This window comes from Ursus arctos, unplaced genomic scaffold (assembly GCF_023065955.2).
Source record: "Ursus arctos isolate Adak ecotype North America unplaced genomic scaffold, UrsArc2.0 scaffold_17, whole genome shotgun sequence".
Taxonomy (NCBI): domain Eukaryota; kingdom Metazoa; phylum Chordata; class Mammalia; order Carnivora; family Ursidae; genus Ursus; species Ursus arctos.
Window position 1 is genome coordinate 39176006 of NW_026622841.1, and position 24727 is coordinate 39200732.

The following is a 24727-nucleotide window of genomic DNA, read 5'->3' on the forward strand; positions in this document are numbered from 1 at the left end:
CCCCCACCCCCGTCCCCTCTGAGGCCCTCAGTTTGTTTCTCATAGTCCATTGTCTCTCATGTTTCATTCCCCCTTCTCTTTCAGTGTTTTCAAATCTATTGCACGTATTTTCACATAGCACTTTTTAAAAAAAGAAATGTTAAGGTCAGGATGCCTGGGTGGCTCAGTCGGTTAAGTGTCTGCCTGCAGCAGGGTCCTGGGATCGAGTCCTGCGTTGGGCTCCCTTCCTAGCAGGGAACCTGCTTCTCCCTCTGCCTGCTTTGCCTACCACTCCCCCTGCTTGTGCTCTCTCTCTGACAAATAAATAAAATCTTTAAAAAAAATTAAGAAATTTTAAGGTGGATTTATATGGAATTAATCAGTAACTATTCTTTGCCATAATCATAAGGATCTACAAAGTGAAATTAGATAAGAATCCACTCACAGTCTCATTTAAAAACCATAAAGCATGTGGAAGTAACTTTCATAGGAATGCACAGAAGAATATTAATGAAGGACATAAAATAATGGGGTGCTTGGGTGGCTCAGTAGGTTAAGTGTCTGACTTCGGCTCAGGTCATGATCTCCAAGTCCTGGGATCGAGCCCCGCATCAGGCTCCCTGCTCAGTGGAAAGCCTGCTTCTCCCTCTGCCTGCCGCTCTGCCTACTTGTGCTCTCTCTCTCTGTTAAATAAATAAATAAATAAATAAATAAATAAATAAATAAAATCTTTTAAAAAAATGAAGGGCATAAAAAAAGATCTAAGAAAATAAATAGATATTATTACATTCCTGGATGAAAAGAATTACTATTATAAAATGTCAGTTTCTCAAAGCACAAAAATCTTAATGCAGTCCTCAGACCTGACCCTTAGTTTATGTCAGGGATAGAGACAGGGGAAATTATAAAAAATCTTAATGTCTATATGGAACAAACCGTCTTACAGAGAACACACTGTCTGATTAATGAACTTGGGAAAAAGAATTATAGGCAGTGGGTTCAGCCTACTGCCCCCTCCTGCCACGCAACTTCTCAGCCAGGGTTTTCTCTTTTGGAGCCAGCCTGTTGACAAGACACATTTTCTGTTTCTTCTAGGTCTAAGCTCACTGGGGCAGGCTCCATCCTTTGGTCTGGGTGGTGGGGATTATCTGTGACTTGGTGAGTAAGTTTAATTCTGGAATGAATATTAGGTTGCTCACCATGACTGCCCATCTCAACCACATCATCCACATCTATTTTGTTACTACTAATAAAACTGATACTTATTTGTGTGTATGTATCTCCTACACCTTATTTCTCAATTGCTTTCGATATAAAGAGGTAACAAAAGTTGGTTCTCTAATGCCCTAACAAATATGGTATTGGTCTAGGAATAGATAAATAGAATACAGAAAGTAGAATATTCTGCAGACAATAAAAATAACTAAAGATATACCAGTTGACTTAGAGATATTTGTATGGGGCACTCTTGAGTGAAAAGAGCAAGATATAGACTAGTATGTGTAATATGCATGTGTATGTGTGTGTGTGTCTATGTGTATGTCTTACTGTAAATGATTACTTGAACATAGAGAAAAGCCCGAAGCACAATACGACACAGTCAGCATGGGTTTTCATGCAAGAGTCTGCTATTGCTATGTGTTCAGGAGTGGGAGGGGCAAGTTCGGGGAGGGGCAATAATTTCCTGAGGAGGAAATGTAAAAAAAGTGCACTGAAAATGTATCTTAACATCACCTTTGTTAATTTATGTCAAACTAAATATATATGTAACATTCCATTTAAAAATATTTTGATTAATTATATGTTTAATATTTTTCCTTTCAAAGCATTAGCTATTAAGAAAGTAGGGATTTTACAATTTGATGTTTAAACCATTTAGAAAAAAGACACACCTGGCCAAAAACAGGAGGAGTTATATGTAATTATTATTTTAGGGCTTTGTCTAGTAACAAAATTAGCATAAAATACTGAGCTATTGAATTCCTTTGAGTCATGTGTTTTGCCCTAAATAAGAACCATGTGGTTTGAAAACACATGAATCAGCTGTGTCCGTGCTGCTGAAGGTGTTGGCATAGTGACCAAGTGTGTGCATTTTTTTCTGGTATGACTGGGAGAGCAGTGCACTTGAATTGAGAAGGGGCAAAAATAAGGAAAAGCATTATTTTTTGTAGCAGTTTGAAATGAAAAGCCCAAATAACGTATTTTATTATTTTAGATACAACATTCTTCATGCTAAAGATAGAGGCAGACAATTGCTGTTCTGGCAATGAGTATTAATAAAAAAATGATGTTACTAGGTACACTGGGATTTACTGGCAATTTCTAGAAGCACAAAAGATTTAAAAAAGTGATCCCTGCTGTCCTTGGTGGGAAGGCTGTCCTGTAGTAGGTAGACGGCTCCTCGTAGGTGAGAGTGGGAGCAGCTGCCCTCATCACCAAGTCCAAGGGGACACCCTTGGAGAGTCTCGTCAGCTGTGAGCCAGCATCTCCATCACAAGGGCAAATGGTGGGGCCCCCTATGCAGTGACTTCAGGTGGATAATTCCATCGTAAATCAAGGCAGTCCTGAATTAATACAAGCAATGCAGGAAGCAACACATAGTTCAAGAGAGTTATCACCTGCTTCACAAGGTCCGGACCACAAGCTTTGAGAGGGCAGGAGCCACTTCTCACCTGGTCCACTGCTTGGCTCACTCATTGAGTACATAAGTGGATGGATGAATGATTGGATGAGGAGGTAGAGATGAAGGGAATTAGACTGGGATTTTTAGTTGGGCTCCAGATTGAGCAGGAAAGCCCAATAAATAAAAGCTAGGAGCAAGAGGTAGAGCAGAGGGCCTGGTAGGTGAATGAATGGCATGCAGTAGGGCTCCCCTAAGGAGGCTAGATCCTCAAGCTTATTGAACACTCAAACACACTTTTCATTTCAGGCTGTGAGGGAACAGTTATTAGTTGAGAACCCCCTATGTACTTAACTGCGGCATGACATATTTTCTTTACATCATTTATTTATTTATTTTCCCCGAATACCCTGCAAGGAAGATGTTATTAATCCTGTTTTGCAGACAAGACAACCAAGGGTCAGTAATTTTTTTCAAGATCACCATACTGGTAGTGCTGTAGCTGGGATTTGAACCAGATCTGCCTGACTTCAAACTTTATGCTTGTTCCAAACCCCAGTGACTCTAAAAAAGCGGGACCTAAGGAGATGTGGGTTCACCGAAATTGAAAAGTACTGTACTTGCCTATTTTGTCTTCATTTCCTTCTTAATTAAAAAAAAAAAAACAACCCTAGCTTTTGGTGATTACATTAGTAGTAAACATACATTGTAGAAAGTTAGAAAATACAAGCAAGCAAAAAGAAAATAAAGGCACCAAATTTCCATCACCCAGAGATTAGTTGTATTCACGCCTTTCAAATACATGTCTCATCTGGAAAATGAGGCTAATTTCATTTTCTTGGCAGGGTATTTGGGAGAATTAAATACATGATATAAAGAAAATTCTTAGCATAACATATAAATACCTAGAAGGTAAATAAAAGTTTCTTTTCCTGCTTGAAATTCTTCCACTCACTTTTCTATTTACGTATATGTGATTTTTTGTTTTAGCGAAGAGGAGAATCCGCTGTATGTGATCTTTTATCACTTGCTTTTTCCTATGTGTTCTCTACCTTTCCATGTCAATAGACATTTATCTTTTCTAATATTCAGTCCATATTCAAATTTCCTCAAGCCAAAAAGATGGCTTTTACAGGTGATTTTTCCAAATTAGGATCACTCAGGACTGCAATTCCACCTTAAATTTATTTAACTCTATCAGTTCCCTCCCCCCCCCCCCCGCCACTTTTTAAAATGACGCCTACTTGTTGAAAGGACTGAGCCAGTTAACCTGCAAAATGTCCCACTTCTGGATCGGTCTTGTGTTTAAACTTGTCTGCCATCCTTGTATTTCTAATCTCTTACATGTTGTATCTAAAGGTTTGGCAGATTTGAATCATTTTTGTCCAGAATCCATCCTATGTACTTCAGCTGCCATCTCTGATCTCCCAGACTAGCCGGGGCTCTGTGCCTGCGTGCCCATACATACCACTTGGGTGAAGTTTCTTAAAGATTATACTAAAGTATTTGCTTAAGAGTTGATCCCTCTTACTCTTCAGTAACGTCCCCAAGGGTCGAACTGTGTCTTATTCCTCTTTGTAGCCCCAGTGCCTCGTCTGTTCATGGCAGATACTCAATAAATATTTGTTGAAATAAAATGAAATCAGTGGATTAGAAGTCAGCAAAACGTGGGCTGGGCATCATGCGTCTGAATGTTACATTGAAAGAACGGATCAGGGAGTCGTGGGGGGAGTCTAAGATCAGGTTCAGAGATTCCAGGTCAGGCTGTAGGTTGCAGGCAAGTTTCAGTCTCTGAAAATGTTCTTGTTATGTTAGCAGTCAGAAATCCAAGGCAGGTATGAGGGAGAAGCGGTCTGAATAAAAGTTGAGTTTGGCCTTTAGGATTAGCCTGAGACAACATCAACAACGGGAATGGAGTACAAATTAGGAAATAAGAAGCAGAACAGGCAACTAGTTGGTTCACCCAGCTCCAAACCAGGAAATGACTGTCTATCCTAGAACAAGAGCAATCTCTGCTGTGCCTTGGGCGGGCTTCCTGGTGAGGTCAGAGATCAGGTTGGGCAGGTGTGGCTGGTTCCAGGGTGCAGCGGGCATCTTAGGGCTTGTGAGCCCAGTAGAGGCTCCAAACCCCCTTTCTGGATATGTCTCTCCTCCAGTCCTCTAGCCCGTCTCTCTGGGTGCAGCCCACTCTCTCTATTCTTGTTCGTCTCCTTCCCTCTCATCCTTCTCCTTCCTGCTTCTTTATGTACCCCCCCAACCCCTATCCATTTTTCTTTTTTTCTATTATTTTCCCCTTCTTTCTTTTCCTTCTTCTACATGACCTTTGGGTAGAATGTACATCTGAAATTCGTATTAGTCTGTTTATCAGAGGAAATTTTATGTTTTGTTTTTTCACTAGAAAACATAAATTCTCCCCATTGTTTTCTTACTCTTAAAAGAAGATCCAACTAAACAAGCAAACAAAAAGACCTAACTAATAAAATTGCTTACTGTTCATTTAAATTTAATTAAAACCCACTCTGCTAGAGAGTGTATGTCTGGCAAGGGTGGGGGCAGTGGAGGCACTGATCCTAGCCCCCAGAAGCCCCCTACCCATCAAGAAAGGCAGCATAGGGAAAGGGAAACAAAATCTCAAGGAATTCTGGAGGTTCTTTGGGAAGACTTCTTACTCAGGGAGCAATAGTTCACTGCTCTCCAAGAGACTTCATCCCCAACTTTCTCACTTGACCATAAAACATCCCGGGTATTACATACCTGGAGTTTTACTCACAGAGAATCCTCCACAACTGGTTTCTTCTTGAACAAAATGCCTGGAATGCCTCAGGTCACTCTCATTTTAGGAAAGATTTAATGTCTAATAAGGATTATCTTGTTAAGCAGGAGCAGTTCATACAGGTCCATAACCAGGGACATATGTTTTTCCAGAAACTTACGTTTGGAAGGTGGTAACTGGGAAATCCGGAGAGGTAAGGGACCTGCCTACCATTGCATGGCTCATCAGTGGTATGACATAGGTGAGAATCCCATCCTGTGGCCAGGTTAGGATGACAAATTGCCACTGAGCAGGAATCATGGGCACATGCCTCAGCATCTACAAAGTGCCATCTATTTCATACTCTAAAAGTTAAAGGTGAAAGCAAAGATTGTCAACAGTGGGGTTTGCTAGGTTCGGTTTAAATGAAGATATGAGGCACCTGCAATCCACTGGCTTTTCTCCATGTAGTCAAACTATCTTTCTTTAGGTACAATCATAATTCGTCTATGGTAGGTGAGGATCACTGAGTGCTCATTTTACAAATTCTTCCATAGTATTCCAGGGACTGATAACTTCCTTGTTTTCCCAGTGCGTTCCAGGAAAAGGTATTCTATATGAAAGATCTACCTAGTGCTTATTTTCATGTGATGTGAATAATATGAAGGGCACTAAGATATCTCTCACCTGCACTACTTTTGTTCTGCTCCAAGAGACATGGCTCTAGCTTCCCCATTTCCAGCACTAAAACCCTTCTCATTTCTCTTCCAACCTATTTAAAAAATTCAAGCATTTGAGAACCTGAGGAAACTTAAGATGACCTAGTCTAGTGGTTTTCAAACTTCTTTTAACTGTAGTCAAAAACATAGTTTGTCACCAACCAATGCACACAGGCACAAACACGTACTCTTACTATGTGTGATGTACTCTGCTATTTCCTTTTCTTTTGTATTGTTTAATTCCATAAAAATGTTCATCATGTTAGGTATACTAAATTGACTTAAAGACCCATTATTAAAGAGTATGACCCACAGTGTGAAAAACACTGGTATAATCTAATTCTCTAATTTTACAAATAAAGTAAGGTGAACAGCTTTAAGTGACTCATCCAAGAATTGGTCCCGAATATGAACAGAATTCTCAGTCCAGTTATGCAGAGCTGCAAGCCTTGAAAGGTGGAAGGTGAATATCTAATCATTTTTACTTCCCAGTAAGTTATTAATATCTCCTTATGATTTCTCTTTTAGAAAGATAGATTCTCCCATAATCTACAACTAGTAGAAGAGATAATTTTTAAAACAATATTAAGAATTGATTGAAGAAGGGTAATTCAATCAACAAGTCCTCGTTCCACCGGCATTTACTGGGTGTCTAGTATATTCTAGGCACAGTTTGGGCCTAGAGATACAAAGATGAATGAGATAGTGTTAGAAACTTAGATCAGGGTGTGACCATTTGCATAGAAAGAAAGTGACTAACTCAATTCATGCTGTGAAGGATTTTACATGACTAACTTGTCATGTGAAATTGACAAATATTTAATGGATGCCTCCAATGATGACTGCATTTTCTAAAACTCAACTTGTCTAACAAGAATGAGTATGTAATGGGTAACAGGTAGACAATTTTAAGTTAAGACTGAAAGGGATGGTGATCATTGTGAACCTGTCCTGAAAATCCAGGAAGTAAGGTTACTATTAATTATGTAGCCAACCTAAGATTCAATGACTGCTCCAAATTTCAAAACTCATTACAAAGCATTTTTTATCTTAGCCAGATTTTGCAGTTGACAAAGTGATGGATGTTTTCTCTTTTATGTAGTCACTGCTAATCAGTCTGACTATCATGGAGCTTAGTGGTTCCAACTTCAGATTTCACTTCTCAGCCTTTTTCCTGTTGAGCTACATGCTTTTCTGACTTAGCTGAGAGCATTTCACAAGTACTCTGCCAAAACATGCAATGAACTGTACACACCCTTATTTCAGAGAAAGGACGCCCTTTTCAATGCCACAGAAACCATATTTTCTAAACCAGTGGCATTTTCTGTAGTCTTTTCTCCCCTCCTTTCTTCTGCTCTCTAGGGGAGAGAGGAGTCTGGGAGGAGTGTGCTGTCTTCTTGACCTGCTGGGTTTTCCTTTCTGAAGCAGCCTGTGGTGCAGGGCAGAAAGGCACAGTTGACTTGGTGAGAGATTGGGAGAGGCTTAAATTATAGGAGGGTAGGTGTCTTATTCCCTCTTGTTCTACTGAAGAACTGCTCCTTCTTTCAGTTTCTCCTGCTTGCTTCCTCCCAACAGAAAGCAATGCTACCCAGGGGTCCCCCAGTCAGAAAATCTGAAGGTTGAGGGAAGAAGGCCCTAGGTACTTAAAGCAGTCTGCTACCAGAATATGGTAATGGATTTTCCTTTTCATTTCTTTAGATAATCAATTATTTTTCACTGACACATTTTATGAAATTGGGGTGGGTGGAAAAAAAGTGTTAAGGTGGCAGTTGACTGTTTGTGGTGCTGGCTGTGAGATATGGTCCTAAGGTATTGCTTGATTTCAGCAGTTGGTGGAAGCTCTTGTCTCTAGCCACGCTGTGGAGAGTATGCTGCTGTTGAAGAGATAACACCCATCAGCAAGACTTAAGAATCTTATTAGCTTGTGGTGGTTCTTTGGGGGAAGTTTTCTTATACTTGTTTTGAAAGTGGTTACTGAATAAGCCAGATGTTCCCTCAAGTGTCCAGGTCTTCTATCCCAGCTGTTCAAGGGTAAAACAAAACATTTTATGGTGGTTTTTAAACATCGTTTGTCGTGGTAACTTCTCCCCCCCACCCCAATATCTCAGTGCAGGTGAAACAGAGAATGTAAATTCCCTAATTTAAGGGGGGCAGATGAGAAATGTTGGTTTAAAACTGTGGAAATGGAAAGCCTCAGGAACAGGCTAGTACTTGAAAGCCACACATTGTGGAAGATTAGTCATAGATTAATGTATTCTGGACAGTGTAAAAATCTCAATTTTTTTGAAATTAAGAACAAAGATAAGGAAAAAGTGTCATCTCGGGATGGGATCTACAGTCATGTCAGATCATGTCCTATCCTTGCTGGGCATAGTGCTTTTCCTCTAAAGCATGTACCTAAATCAAAGGATTTTCTTGGTGGATGGTGAACCTCGTTTTATCAACCAGCCTAAAAGGCAGTACTTGGGAGATGCCAGTGTGCCATTGTGGTTTAGGTTTTCTTATACTTTTTGGGGGGGGGAGAGATTTTTTTTCAGGGTTCAGATTGTTAGATGATATTTGGTACTTTCTTAGAAAATTACGGCCTATAACTTTGGTTCTAGGATTATACTAGACATTGATCAGGGCTGAACACATAGATATACTGTCTTCACTTGAGAAAAATAAGTAGGTTTTAGGGCCATCAAAAATAACCTGGGATCTTTTTTTTTTTTTTTTTTTTTTAGTAGGCTCCACGCCCAATGTGGAGCCCATCGCAGGGTGTGAACTCATGACGCTGAGATCAAGACCTGAGCTGAAATCAGGAGTCAGATGCTTAACTGACTGAGCCACCCAGATGCCCCTCACCTAGGATAATTTAAGCCTTGATAGCAGGGCATATCTATCCAAATATTCCTCTATAATGTTGGCATCCTTACAAACGAATATAAGCCTCATAACTATATGATACATGTATTAGATTCATGGTCTCCATCAGAGTACTGGAAGGGAAACTGGAACTCCAGAAGTTCCATGTACAGTGTATGTATAGTCCCACATCATTATTTACAATATAAAAGGAATGAAAGAAACCTCAGTGTTCATTCAAGGCATGAATATCCCTTAAAACACTTTTATTAAGAACTTTAAATAGGGGCACCTGAGTGGTGCAGTGGGTTAAGCACCTGACTCTTGGTTTTGGCTCAGGTCATGATCTCAGGGTTGTGAGATCGAGCCCTGTGTCAGCCTCCGTGCTCAGCAAGGAATCTGCTTGAGATTCTCTCTCTCCCTCTCCCTCTGCCCCTCCCTTCCTGCTCTCTCTCTCTCTCTCTAAAATAAATAAATAAAATCCTGAAAAAAAAAAAAGACTCAGGACACCTAGGTAGCTCAATCAGTTAAGCGAAGGGTCTGCCTTTGGCTCAAGTCATGATCCCAGAGTTCTGGGATCGAGTCCCAAATTGGGCTACTTGCTCAGTGGGGAGCCTGCTTTTCTCTCTGCCAGCCACTTGTGCTCTCTTTCTCTTTCTCTCTGACAATTTTTAAAAAAAATCTTAGAAAGACTCTCTCTTCCTCTCCTTCTGTCTCTCCCCCACCAAAATAAATAAATAAAATAATTTTAAATATAAAAAATAGGCACAAACTTTTATGTATAATAATCACAACTTTAAAGTGAGATGCAACAAGCAAAGGATGTAGAAACAAAGTTTAACAATCATGAAATTGGATTTCTTGGGTATTAATCTGTCAGCAGAAGGATAGAGCTGGGAAGGAGTTAACTGAAAGGAAAACTATCATGGTGTTAGCAGTAGTTGTCTCTGGGTGATGGTATATGATTGCCATTACCTTTTTATATATTCTAAATTTTCTACAATAACTACACACTAATTTTATACTAGGAAAATAATGAAGCTGCACAAATAGCAAAAACAAAAACAAACCTTAAAATCTTAACACTGACCTGTTTCAAATATTTTCATTTCTCTCCTTTATAAATGTAGAAAGCATATTATTCTTGAGGAGCAAGTTTGGGTCTTAGTATCCACATTCTGTTCCTTTAGCAGACAGTATTCCAGGGAGAGTCCTAACTATTTCAAGGGCATTTACTGGGCTTGGTGGCTTTAGGTTGCAGTGCCATCTTTGGGACATGGATGGTATAACTGGTTGCCACCATTTAGTGATGTGAAGTGCACCATGTTTTTTTTTTTAGATTTATTTATTTGGGGGGTGTGGGAGGGACAGAGGGAGAAAGAGAGAGAGAGAGAGAGAGAGAGAGAGGCTCTTCAACAGACTCCCTAAAGAGCGTGAAGCCTGATGTGGGGCTCAATCCCAAGACCCTGAGATCATGACCTGAGCCGAAACCAAGAGTTGGACGCTTAACCGACTGAGCCACCCAGGTGCCCCATGAAACACACACTTATACTATGATTTTGTGATATGGGCAGTTAATTGGTCCATTATCTCAAAGATTATGATGGGCAGATGAAACTCAAATCATTCCCTCACTGCCTTGGTTCATTGAAACAGCTTCCTCACTGATCTCCTTATCAATAGCCTTGCACCCCTTCTATCTGTACCAGAGCAAACGTCACAAGTGATTTCAAATTCACTATTCTTTCAGTATTTCAATGGTTCTCTTTAACTTTCGGATTAAAATAAGAATTCCTTAGCAAGTCATACATATTTAGGCTTCTGACTTCTTGTCTCTACAGTTGTCTTCCTTCCTTCCCCAGCCTTACCAAACTCCTTCCAGTTTTCAGAGAAGCTGATCTCTTTTTCCATGTCCTTGGTTTTTCTGCTTCTCTCCCATTCTTTCTAGTTTTGAGTGCCCTTCCAATTTCTTCATCTCGCTTTTTCCCTTGGGTCCTTCCAGACTCAGCTGAAAGATCATTTCTTTTGGGAAGCCTTTCCCATTTGGCTGGATGCCCCCAGTCTTCGCCCATAGCACTTTTATTTATTCTCTTGGGTAACACTTGCCAAACTACATTTTAACTCTACTTCTTCCTGCGTTGGACTGTGAGGCCCTTGATGGCAAGGACCTCAGTTTACCTCTCTACACCTAACAGTTAGCTCACAGGTAAATAGTGAAATGATCAAAAAACATTTAATGAATGAATGAGCTCTGAAACTAGGTCACAGTAGTTCCCATAAGGTTTCTTTATCTCAGTTTTCTCCATCTAGAAAGACAGATCATAAGTGGATTAAATGAGAATAAGTTTGAAAAACAATTAGTGTAATCCTTTACATATAATAATAAATATTTGATTTTTTTATTCTTCTCTCTTCACAACACCTCTCTAGTTTCGTGTTCTGCGCACCTGTGGCTCATGTCTCACTGATACCAAAGTCCCCACCCAGTCAGTACCTCCTGTGTATTTAAATACGTGATGAAGACTTTCCAGTCAACCGGTGTTTATGCTGATCGCATGTGTGCACTGTGACTTTTGTACCAACACCTCACCATCACTCACCACCCATATTCACTGCCTCCCTATTAAGCACATAGTCAGCTTCTCTCTTACCTTTAGTTTAGTCATCTTGCTAATCACAGAAACTCAGCTCTATGGATTTCTAACCCAACCTCTTTTTAGGAAAAATTTTTCAATGCTGAGAGTTGATCTTTTATGCCAACAACAATAAATACAGGTGGTCTTCAATTTTCATTTGTTCCACTTTCATTCAACTCGCTTTATCCACCTTATGTATTGGCATCCTTCCTTACGTCGCCTTTCCAGGCGCAATTGCGCCTGCGTGTGAGCTAATACGCAAGCACTCTTTGTTAGCGCATGATGCCTGCCCACCAGAGGTTCGGTTCCAGACAAGTGCTATTTTCATCTGTAAAAGAGAATTTATTTGTGCAATTATTAGAAGGGTTTTATTCTCTTTTCCTTTACTATTTTTTAAAATGATAAGATACCTCACAATCTTTTGTTTAGTCTCTTTCTTAGCAGTCCACAAAAGCACTGGCAAACCCCACCAGGGGTTTCATTCCTGGTGTGAGCCGTGTTTTTTCAGTCTTACCGTTAGTTCAGATGAGCTGAAATAGCATTTATTTATTTGTTTGTTTATTTGTTTATGATTTATTTTATTTTATTTTTAGAGAGAGAGAAAGAGAGAGAGAGGTGGGGGAGGGGCAGAGGGAGAAGCCCTGAGAATCCCAAGGCCGACTCTGCACTGAGTGTTGACAGGGTCAACATCTTCTGACCCTGAGGTCATGACCTGAGGAGAAACCGAGAGTCGGAGGCTCAACCGACTGAGCCACCCAGGGACCCCTTAAAGAAGCTGAAATAGAATTTAAAGAAGTTGTCTTAGCAAATTAATTTTCATTGCCTGTATTTAATAATTAGTCCATGTTTAAAATATTGTAACAACCACTTAAATATTGTAACATTCAAGAAATTATACCATATGTAGTGACAATAAGTGTTGGCTTTCTGGAAATTTTTTCCATGTAACATGTAAGTGTAATTTTTAGGGTTCGTTTATTTGGTTTGCATGGTTGTTTTGATAAAAAAGTAAAGAACATTTATCTTAATATTGGGAACTCTATTTTTCTTGCTGTAATGCTCTATCACACACACACACACACACACACACACACACACAATTTTGTTACCAACCTTATATAGAAAAAATGGTTTTGAAAGAAAAAAACCCACAATCAATGTCTCTAATGAAAGGTAATTGTATTACCAGCAGTCTCTCAAATTCTCAGAAATTTTAACTTTTTCTGATGTATTTATCCTGTAAACCCTGAAAGTAAAATCACTTTCTCTGTAACATTTTAGAATTTATCTTATTCAGCTATAACATAGTTTCTTTCAAAAAGCACATGAGGTTTTCAATAACTTTATTACTTTTTCTGCAAAAGGTGAATTTCTCCTGAAATTAATTGTCTTTCTGAGTTATATACTTACATTTTTCTTGCCAAGGATGGCATTTACACAAGCTTTTCAAAGATCATTCAAAGGGCTGATATCTAGAGGCAATGCTGTTAAACCGTAGACACTTCCATTTAGGTGCCTGAGAGAATTGGACTATATTCTTCTCTTCTGAAATTAATGAGTGCATGCTGTGTGCTAGATACTCTATTAACACTGGAGAAAAGCAGTGCCCTTGTTCTCAAGGCGTTCACAGGCTGGCGGGCATAGGCTAAAATTGTGTGTTAGTGGGGGTAGAGGAGAGCTAGCTAAGCCAGCAGCTTGGGGGCAGTGGAAGAGATATCAGGAAATGCTCTCAAGAAGTGGCAATGCTTGAAGTGAGTGTTGAAGGGTAAGTAGGAAAAAACTAAGTAGATGAGGAGAGTGAAGAGAGTTCCAGGTTAAGGAACTAGGGAGGGGCAGAGTGACAGAGGTATGAGGAAGCATGACCTGTTCTAGGAACTACACATAGTCCATAGACCTCACTTTAAGTGGGGGGGGGGGGAAGGTCAAGGGCATTCAGTGTAGAAAAATTTTGATTGATTGATTGGAGTCACTTTAGACCACCTAACATATACTTACTCATCACAGTGGTGGTCCAAGAGGATCTCTGAGGCTTTGGGGCAGCAAGCTCACCTTGGAATGTTGACTTTTGGAAGATCCTTGGCTCTCTGGCCTCATGGCTGTCTCTGTGATCAACAGCATGCCAGCTGTAATGAGGACACCTCATGGCTGCCCCAGTGTCATCACCTAAAATAAGACCTGGCCATTTACCAGCCCACAAAATTTCACTTGTTCCCCATTTTATACCAAGTTAAAACCAAACCCCTGATAGGATTCAAGATTCTTTACCATTTGACTTTCTCACATATCCTTCCAGAATTAAGTTGAAAGAATTTGATGATTGAGAGTAGGCCATCCTAGGTTTGAGTTTTAGCTCTGCTACTCACTTAAGCTCTAACATCAAAGTAACAATGCTTTAGTGTCTTCATGGATGACATGGGTATCAGTCATACCATAGTGTTGTTTTGTGAATTCAACAGGATAATATATTCTGAGTAATTAGTACAGTAAGCGTCATATCAAATGACTGACTATGTAATAATTTTATAATGCCCATTTTGCTTCAGATTTTTTTTATTGTATTTATTTTGACCACTTAGTATTCTTTGAATAGATCCTATGTTTTTGGTTTTTATAGCTTTGGAATCCCTGTTGGATGAAACTCTGCTGGGCCTAGCTCAGATCTCACCATTTTCAAGAAGTCTTCCTCAATTCCCCTCATGAAAATTCATTATTCTTTTCCTATTTCAACAGAAATTGGTGCCTCTGGTAGAGGAACAATAATAATAATTTTATTGAATTTAAATCCAGGGGAAAAAAGACGATATTTAATTCTGTAATTTATATAACGTCTAGAACAATTTCTGGAATTTATTCAGTTGACTTGTTAGTTTATAGTGAGCATTTACAAAGAAAATGATGATTTTTATTGAGAAATTTTACCATTGATGAGTAAACACATTATTCTGAATTTCAATTTACAAGCAAATCCATGCTCCTGTATTATACCCATCACAGTAGACATGATAATCACCTAGTAACACAATGGGGAAGGTTTTCTGGATGTGTGTTTGTGTGTAGAACACTACCTGCATCAAAGAGAAAATGAAACATTTCTTTCTTTATTGCATATTTTTTATTGAAGAAATATATAAAACATTATTACATTTGGCAATATATTGCAATCAGAAATATCTAATCCAAAAGAGGAAATTTTTTCAAATAGTTTTTTTCTGAAACAAGTTTATAAATAGTCTTTTTTTTTTTTTAAGATTTTATTTGAGAGAGAGAGAGAGCACGAGCAGGGGGCGAGGCAGAGAGAGAGAGAGAGAAGCAGACTCCCCGCTGAGCAGGGAGCCCAACACCTGGGCTGGGATCATACCCCAGGTGCCTCGGATCTTGACCGGAGCCAAAGGCAAATGCTCAACCAACTGAGACACTCAGGTGCCCCTATAAATACTCTGTCTTCTTAATATCTTCCTTTCCCTTCACCTAATCAGACTTTTCTAAGAGAACCCATTTATGCATTTGGTAATACCTTCCCTTCAGGTAATTGCATGGGGCAAGAGATATGACTCAAACTGTATGTTATTATATTTATTAATTAAATTGCATTTCTTGGACTTCTGGGTCCATTTTCAAACCTTAACATCAATGCTGTCAAAGCTATATCATCTTTATATCCTAGAAAATCAGTACCCTAACTCTTCAGCAGTGAAGGGGAAATCTTGCTTTATGCTTTCTATTTTGTTTGGTGTGATATTTTAATAATATTCCAATTTCAGAGGCTTACGTCATATGTGAGTGATACGGACCATCTTGGAATAATGGAGGAGTTCCTCCTCACTAATAATGTTGAGAGAGAAAATGAAATGGTTCTGGTCTTGTTTCCATGAACAGCATAAAGGAAAACATACTCCAGAGGTAGATTTCCTCTTTTGGAAGCACCCTTAAGTCTTTGTGTATTGATAGAAAAGTTCATAGAGAAATTTTCTTAGCCTGCTCACAAGTGCTTTCAGTTACATGCTTAGTATTCTTTTCTTCGTCATTTCTCAAATCTTATAGTGCTTTCGGTTTTAAACCCATTAGCACCTTACATTTAATTATTCACTAGTTTTTTTTTCATAATAAAAAATTGCTGGCCCAGTAGAATGCAGATTTCAAGAGAGAAATATCCACATCAGGATACGCCATAGCACTGAATGCATGCAAGGTGTTACATGGCTGGTTGTTGACTGTTAAAATGACCGTGGTACTAATGCTCGTTGGCTACCCTATGGATTCGTCAAATTACAGAGTTATGAAATGTAGCAGGATCTTGGCTGTGAGTAACTACAGTAAGGAATGACTATAACAACTGGTAATACATGTAATTTGGAAAAGATGAGAAAACATGTAAATAACCTTCTGGCATTATACTCTTTTTAGCCATTCTGTATTTAAACTTCACAGAGCCTATTGTCTTTTTTTAAGAGAGACTTTTTTTTTTTTCCAATTAGGAAATAGCAAAGATCATGCAATAGGCCAAACTTGATCCTCTCCATGTCTGATGAAGTTATAGTATGAAAACCTGGGCCAGAGTATCCGAGCAATGGCTTCAGCATTCTGTACCACAACTAGCAGGTTGTGATCATTTTACCTCTTCGGTTCTAGATTCCTCTTCTGTAAAATGAGAGAATTGGGCAAGAGATTATGTGAGATGCTCCAAATTCTATAGTAGTTTTATTTATAAAGGAACAAATTAAGCAAGAAGCACTACAGTTATTTCCTTCCGAAAGGAACAAGCCCTGAAAATAAGTTTATTTCATTTACATTATTTTATGAGTCACATTATAGTTACTACTATATAGTTTACATATTTTACAGAATTAAATAAAATGGTCTTGCTAGAACTTCTTTTTCTCAAGCCCGCTTCATACCTACTAAAAGGGAGTCATCTGTGCATGTGTTTCCATTTCATTCATTCAACGTAAGTAGCAGTATTAAAAAGAGAAACACAACTTGGTAATGGACTTAAATAGTTTGTTAATTGTTCTTGGTAGGAACTCAAAGCTGTATCCCCGGAGTTTTAAGTCTAGAAATGAGTTCGAAGTTCTAGGAAGACAGAAGTCATGTTTGTCTTCTTCATCTATTTATTCGCAGAGACAGGACCGGCACTCAATACAAGGTAGCTTCTAAGTAAATATTGTTGAGTACATGCATAACTACAGAGGTGACTTGGAGAATATCTGATCGCCAGATCAAAGCTCTATGACTCGGGTCAACAAAACGGAGTAAACCATATTTCATATGGTTTTCTGACATAATTAGCAAGAATAGAAAAAACAGTCTCTGTAAGAAGGAAATACTCTAATGCTTTCCCTAAGGACTGTTTGTACTCTAGTGTTGTCATAATTCTTTTTACTATTCTAAATTAATTTACAGTTACTGATATGAATCAATAAAGTGCGATAAAAATTCATCCACATTGATTTATGTATACAAGCATATCTATACATATGTAATTCTATTCAGCGAACCATTTTCAGTGATGCACTCAGCTGGCAAACTCGTTCCCTGTATTATATTAATCATGCCCTAAATATTGCATATCTTGAGAAACTGAAAAGACAAATGATTTCAGATCGCTAATGATAGATGCTCTATTTTCCTTTTCAATCTCCATTCAGAAGTGTACACTTCATTCACTTTTTCAATTAAACATTTTTAATAGAAATATTTCTCAAAAGATAAATATGACTGGTAAATGCAGGCAAGACTTCTTTTGCAGCCCCCAAGAACAAGGGCATCTTGGCTTACATGACCAGTCCTACAGGCCTGAAGACCTCTAAGATTCGCCTTATTTATTAGACAGTATCAAAGGATAGAACACATTTTCTTTAAGTTTTTGGCACATTATTTAAAACCAGAAAGAATTATAAAAGGCTTATCTAAAGTGCTTAGCCATATTCACCCCCCAAAAGAGATACTCAAAGAGTGGCATTGATCTTAGGATATTTGAATATTTGTTGGCTGTTAAAAATGTTAAATATAGTACATTATACACCTTTGATGGATATGTTGGTGATTACAAGGTGCGAGGCCTCCCTATGGAATACTGACCCAAAGCACTTACTGTTGGGAGTAATGTATGTTACTATACCGTGTTACTCTGTGTCGAGATGTCACTGGGGATGTGGAACTAGCGGTTTGGCTTATGTGAACGTTGGGACTCACCATTTGTGTTACTTGAATTTCAGGCCCTACCAAAATACCGCCACTCATTACAGGTCCCATACAGCCCTCAGTCATGCTATCACTCCTCACGTCAGGCATACCAGGGCTAGACAGCACTCTCTCAGCATAGATTACATTGTGTGTGTTGGCTAACTCAGCAGGTACACAGATATTCCCTTGAACATCATAGACAGGTGCCATTACTGTTTCGGTCACTACCACATTGGGTGCGAGCTGAGGATCGAAAACAATTGTAGTGGGTTGCATACGTTGGTCAGCTGTTGTGTAAGTCTCGGTCACTACAATATCCCCATGGATCATGGGTTCAGGTATTGCCATTTCTGCCTGGAATTCAGCTTCTGAGAGAGTCATTCCTGAAGAGTCACTAACAAAATAATTAGGCCCCAGCAAAGGCAGGTCAGTACTGATAGGTATACAGGCCTGCTGTGAAGGAAATGGCTCAATTTCTGTGTCTAAGCAGATTTCAGCCAGAGTCCTGAATTTTGGATCTAAAGTTTCCATGCAGCTTTCATCTAAATCATCCACAATCCAACTGCAGCAACCAATGGAGCCAACGGGAGACCCTACTCCCTCGTGGTCATAAATGAGCAAGCAGTCATTTGCTGGCCGACCTTCATCTTCGTCTGCATAAGCATATGCTTTCTAAAATTAGAAGAAAAGCAGGAAATTAGAAGTTTCTTTTCCCTTAAAATAACCAAAGAATAACAAGACGTTGGCCTTAGAGGTGTCTGATCTGAGGAGATTTTAATGGAATGAATTGAAAAAAAACACTGATGATTTTTTGCTAAAATACTAAGTGGAATTTTTAAAGGCGATCCGTCTGCACTGATGGTGCATAGAATTCGAATAAATGTGAACTTATTTGAAAGCTAACAAATAATAATTTCTACATTTTATTCAGATTTTGACAATTCGGATTTGTCAAAAACAAGGTTTTAGTTTTTTGGATTTACAGTCTTTTGTTTCTGAGGTGGTCTAAAATAACAGAATATATTTAGTTATCTTCAACATGTTATTTACTTAAGGAGAGATAGTTGATCAACTTGGAATAAAAGCATAGGTAAAGATGTCAATATCTTTAAGCTTCAGAGACTTATGTCCAAATGTTCAGTGGTTTTATGTGACCTAAGTGTAGAGAGCCAAGATGTGTTTGGAGTTAGGTTAACAGGAATAAGGCACTAAGAGGTTACCTACTGTGATTTTCAAATTATTTTTAATTACAGCCCCTTTAAATGAAATCCTAGGTAGGAGCCCTCTAAGTAGAACAGATGAAAGAGAACTTCTCTGTTCGAAGGGGGTGGGGTGGCTGCCAGTTCTTTCCCCACTTTCCCTCAACTGCTATGGTCCTTGTTGGGTTCCACGAAATCCCGTGGGGCCTGATATGATATTATCGCCTCTCTATTTTGTAAAAAAGGTACCCGAAGGCCCAGGAGAGTGAATGGCATGCCCAAGACTCAAATCATTGTAGAATGCTACCTCAAGTCCAACTCTCCTGTTTACACTACATCATGCTGCCTACCCTCTGGTCTGTACTAGACTCTAAATTCTACCATTGGAAATAAATGGTTTTAAGTCTTGAAATCAGGTCTTCATGAGTTTGGTATTACCTTAAAACTTTGCTGTTTAATATATTTTTAAAACTTTTATTTATATATTTATTTGAGAGAGAGAGAGAGAGTGTGTGCAGGTTGAGGGGGAGGGGCAGGGGAGAGGGAGAGGCAGACTCCCCGCTGAACAGGGAGCCTGACATGGGACTCAATCGCAGCACGCTGGGATCATGACCTGAGCTGAAGGTGGACACTTAACTGACTGAGCCACTCGGGTGCCCTGCTGTTTGATATTTTGAAGTGACGCCTCTGTAAAAGGATAATCCCCTCTTGCCTGGGGCACAGGTTGGCTGTAGGGGTGGAGGGTGATGGTATAAAACATGGCAGGAAGGAAGCACTTCACCATTCTACAGGTTTCACCTAGTGAAGGGAGAGGCTGCGTGTCACCACCTCTGAAATCTAGTGCCATTTTTTTAAGTGTAGAGTTGAAATGTTTGGGGAAGGATGACCTCAGTGATCACAGAGAAAGGAGAACACGTTTTGATTTTATTTGACATATCAGAATGCCCAGTGCAATTTTGACATTAATGGTGAAGCTCTTTTAATATTAGTGTGACTTTTATGAATGCTTCGTTAAATATAATTTCTATGACATTTCTATGATACGTATATAATTTGTGCCCATTTATGGAGCGTACTTAGTGATATCAATCACTCATTTAAATAGTCGATATTATTCATGCATAGTCTGTGATAGTATGTGTAACCACCAATTTTAAGAAAGAGCTTAGAATTGCAGTATCCTTAGCACTTTTTTGTTAAGAGCAGTGGTGAAACTCATGTAATTACCATATACAGAGTAAAACAGGCCAGTTGAAATATGAGATGAAATGGATTGCTAATTAAATGAAATAAACATACTAAATGGGGATTCACAAGGGGATTTATTTACCCCTGTGCTACTCTTGGATTGGTTAGGCCAATCCAATGCCTATGGAGCTTTCTTCTTTGGAATGCTCCTAGACCCATGATCCCTTCTCTTAGTGAGGGACAAGTATCCTTGGTGATGGGGCACTGGATACAGAATAGGAGACAGGGGTTCTAGGCCCTGATCTATCACCAAGTCATGGTGATGCTGTGTTCCTGAGTTACCATTCTCTTCCGTCCCCAGTCCTAGCTTTTAATTTATTTTTTTCTCCTTTGTGTTGGAGGTACCTGCAGAGCAGGAAGGACACCATAAAGACAGGACATGGGTACATTTTTTTTCTCTTGATCAGGATCCTCCTGTTTGGTGCTGCTACGGGAAACAAAGTGGGAAAACCAGAAGGAGATGGAAGACAGAAAAATGGGAAAAGGGAAGTAGGGAATGATGAGAGACGCTAGCCTTTTCCACGATAGTAAGATGGATGTGTGTCAATTGAATATGAAATGCTTTTGACGAATTGGCTTTCTGTATTTTAAGGAGAAATGAAATAATTTTTTTTTCAAGATTGAGGTAGAATTGAGAATAACTGAATAGATTTCAGAAGAACCTACTGCCATTGTTGTTATCATTCAGTCTCAAGACTATTTTGGATAACCGTGTGCAGGGGGATTACCTCCGAGAAATAGCTGTCCAAGAAAGCCATGTTCAGGCCCATGTCTGCATATTCCCACTGGGTTCCTATAGTGGAACTCCTCCTCCGCCGAGCTCCTGCTGAATCTCCGGCGGCCAGGCCAGCGGCTGTCCCCAGACCTGTGTTGAGTTCCACTCCTGACACACCCCCTTCCACCGTTCCTCCACCCGCGTAGGTGTTCGTGTAGATTTCTGAAAGGAGAGCGTGTTCAGGTGACGGTGCTTGAGTGGTCTGCTGTGTTCATCCATGTGAAGCACTGCCAGCCCCTGTCTGCTGTGTTACACAGCACACCTACCCACACACGTAGGTCCTGGAAAGCAAGGCAAGCAGCCTTCCGAGTTCTACCCAGTCTCAGGCTTGCTAATAAAATAAAAGTAAATGGTACAGAGGGAGCCAGCTTTCAGACTTTGGTCTCACATTTGCACAAGCTTCTCCCCTAGACTCACAGGTGGAGAGCTAGCCAAGAGGAGCAGGACCTCTGCCTCTGCCCTGGTCCCTCTAATCGCTGCCTCTGGCAAGCTGCCCCGGCCTGTCAGAGAGGGCTTGCACCCCACCCAGGAACCCTCCAGAGCAAGGCCAGCAGAAACGGAAACAGTCCTCATTCACCCCAGCGCTGGCGGGAGAGCTAGCTTTCATAGGTGTCTTCGGCCACCTTAGGGTTCCGGTATCCAGAGTCTGGTTTGGGATACTCAGGAACCACCACTGAGAAATCTCACATCTGCTCTAGAATTGGGTAACCTCTCAACTTTGTTCAGTCATTGCCCACTAGCTGGGTATTTTACAGTATTCCTAGGTGTACATGGAACTGGTAAATTAGGAGAATATAAGACTGGTGAGGCAAAGGCATGTGTATATTAAAAGAGCATATTAGCTACTTTTTCTTTTCATATTTTTTTTGAACAGCTTGTATTACAAATAATGGCTATAATAGCTCTCTGTACAAGGCACTGTTCTAATGTATATTTTGTGATAATATATGTACACATTTTGTGTGTATATGTATGTGTGTATATTTTGTGATATGTATTCACATACCACACACATACATATATAATATATATCATATAGTACATAATACATACATTATGTATCATACATTATATGTGTATATGTCACTCTTTACAGTGACACTTTGAAGTAGGTATTATCATAAACCCAATTTCAAAGATAAGGAAATTGAGGCCCAGAGAGATTAAGTGCTGGCCCAAGGACATAGCTGGGAATCAAACTCAAACATTCTGGTTCTAGAGTTTACCTTTTTAACTGCTATGCCATGCTACACTGCCCGTAGCTAACTTCAAACATGTAACGTTCCCTCTCATTATACCATCATCCAAAGAGATTGGCAGACATACTGTTTTCTTTAAAATTACTTGTACATGAAATTTATCTGGTTGAATTATTTTGCAAATTTTAAAAAGAAAAACAGATTTTGGTGTCCACTGACCAGAAGAATCTATACGATCCTGGGTATTAGAGGCTGTCATGGGTACACCTATATTTGACACATCCTGAAAAGAAAGAAAAATATTTTTTAAATGCATGCTCTATGTTTAACATATAAAAATGGACATATTTTTATTTTTTGTGTCTTGTATAGTTGTCAAGACATGCCAATTCCATTAAACCCCACCCTTCTCTGGAACATGACTCACCCTGTCTTCGGGATGGGCCCCTTCTATCCTCCAAGACTGCATCACTCCTTCTCCCCCCTCTGGCACAGGAGCAAACCTCGTCCCCAGGCCTTCGGGCTGTCTTCCTTTGCAGCAGCACATGAGCAGCAAGAGCGGTGACACTACCCAGGAAGTGGACAGAGAATTAGCGCATATTGCCCAATTTAGGGAGTCACTCAGTGCCTCCTTTTTCAAAAAATGTGGTATTATATTTAGAACCAAAGGGATAAATGCACATGTAAGCAAGCATCAGTTTTCCCTAAAGGACTGAATATACATATCCATGTTTATAAACACCAAACCACCAAATCACAAATTTGGGATCACGTAATCAGGGTTCTTTAGTGATAGATTAGGAAAGTAAGGTCCTTTCTTCCCCCTACTCTAGGACTCCCAACTGGTTGCTGGGAGATCCAGGATTCAAATCCAATTTTCTGACTCCTAGTCCTCCATGTACACACATATAATTATCTGTGTATGTATGTATATTTGCTAGCCTATACACACATATGAATAAACATGTTCTTACCTCCAAGAGCATGTGTATATGTGCAGGTACGTGGATATGTATATAAGTACACATAGACTCTCTCTGTGGATATGTATATATATTTGCATATCCATATAAAAACCAATATCTACAAACCCATGTACCCAAACATAATGTATATATGTGTAAGTTAAATACATAATCAATATATGCAATCAAAAGGATTGAATACAAATTTCAGTATAGGACCTAGAAATAGGTCTCTTCTTCAACCCTTATATTTACACTTAGAATTAATCAAATATCACCCACTAAATTTAATCGAACTATTTACTTTTATTATTTTAAGATTTTTATTTACAAACTATAATGAAAAATTTACCTCAATTCTACACTTTAATCCATAAATATCGACATTTCTTAAGTTTTCTAAGATTCTAGAATACATTCAGTTTAGTTCTTTGGGTCCACTGCAGTTGTTTTTATACTTTTCCATGCATTCCACTGAATTAATTAGAGGTACAGGAGAAAGTATCCAAGCTGCTTTTATCAGGGCTTTTATTAATTTCGTTGAAATAGTTAATCTCACTGGGAGCAAACATCAAAAGTCTTAAATGAAGGTCTTTGAGAAGGTGTTTTGGGCGGGGACCCCTCCTCTCACCAGCACACTGCTTCTCCCCCACCAGAACACAGCCTGGGCTTCTCCATTGAGAACAAATCACTTTGTCCAAAAGGTTATGCCCCTTCTACAATTGACTTCACAACTCTTAGGCTTTCTCGGCCTGGTTAAGGAAGAGTCATGAAATTTTGAGTGCTAGTCCTCTGGGAATGCAGCTGATTCTGGGTTTTTATCCCTGAACTGCACATTAGCTTCAGCAAAGGACTTACACATGCCACAACTGGGGTCTCATCTTGAGTACTCCTGCTTGAACAGGATTAACCTTAAAGATCTCCAGTGATTCTGTTGTGCAGCTGGGACTGGCTTAAAGGCAAGCTGACACCTCGACTCATTTGCTATTGTCCGGTTCTGGGAAAATATCTCTAATACCATTATGATAATCACTCATGATCTTGGTATAATCTTGAAAGTTCGTATTAGTATAAGAGAGTCTGCCCAAAAGTCATTAGTTATTTTTTCACGCCTCAAAATGATAATGTTTCCATGTGTACTTCTCCATTGAAACATATTCATATTATAGTTTGAAGGATTTAGTCAGCTTTAATTTTAGAATCCAGTTTTTGATTTCCATAAAATCTAAAGTATTACAGGAGCAGCCTAAATGTATTGCTCCTCTGAGGAGCACATGTTTTAAAAAATGGTAGAGGCAGAGGAGGACCCTTTTGCAGTGTTTGCTTAGGGACCTCACCATTCCTATGACCATGGTCTTAGTTGTAGACACTCCTATCAAGAGTCCAGAGGCTCATTTTCTCTTCCAGGCTCTTCTCCCTGCTTCCTGTTATTCCAGCGTGAACATGTCACCTGATCTTTCACATCTTCACTGATTTCTCACTGCCTGTGGACCGAAGCCCAGAATGTTTGGCTTATCACGAATATTCCTGTGTGATGGTTCCCAGCCTACCTTTTAGGCTGTCCATTTCCTGAGTGTTTAGTGCCTTTCCATCCCTCTCCTTGTT

The 24727-nt window shown here is 39.4% G+C and overlaps 1 protein-coding gene and 1 long non-coding RNA gene across 2 annotated transcripts in view; one reads left to right on the plus strand and one right to left on the minus strand.

The window, feature by feature from the left end:
- The window catches only part of LOC130543932 (uncharacterized), a 200058-nt gene that overhangs the window by 53982 nt on the left and 121349 nt on the right, over nt 1-24727 (plus strand). The window lies entirely within an intron of this gene.
- DSG4 (desmoglein 4) overlaps nt 16322-24727 on the minus strand; it is a 39360-nt gene continuing 30954 nt past the window's right edge. The window contains exons 13-16 of the mRNA XM_044382906.3: nt 22585-22724; nt 22377-22440; nt 20912-21120; nt 16322-18408 (exon numbers count right to left, since the gene is read on the minus strand). Coding sequence (XP_044238841.2) covers nt 17641-18408; nt 20912-21120; nt 22377-22440; nt 22585-22724 — 1181 coding nt within the window. The 3' untranslated portion in view covers nt 16322-17640. The remainder of the gene's footprint in view (nt 18409-20911; nt 21121-22376; nt 22441-22584; nt 22725-24727) is intronic.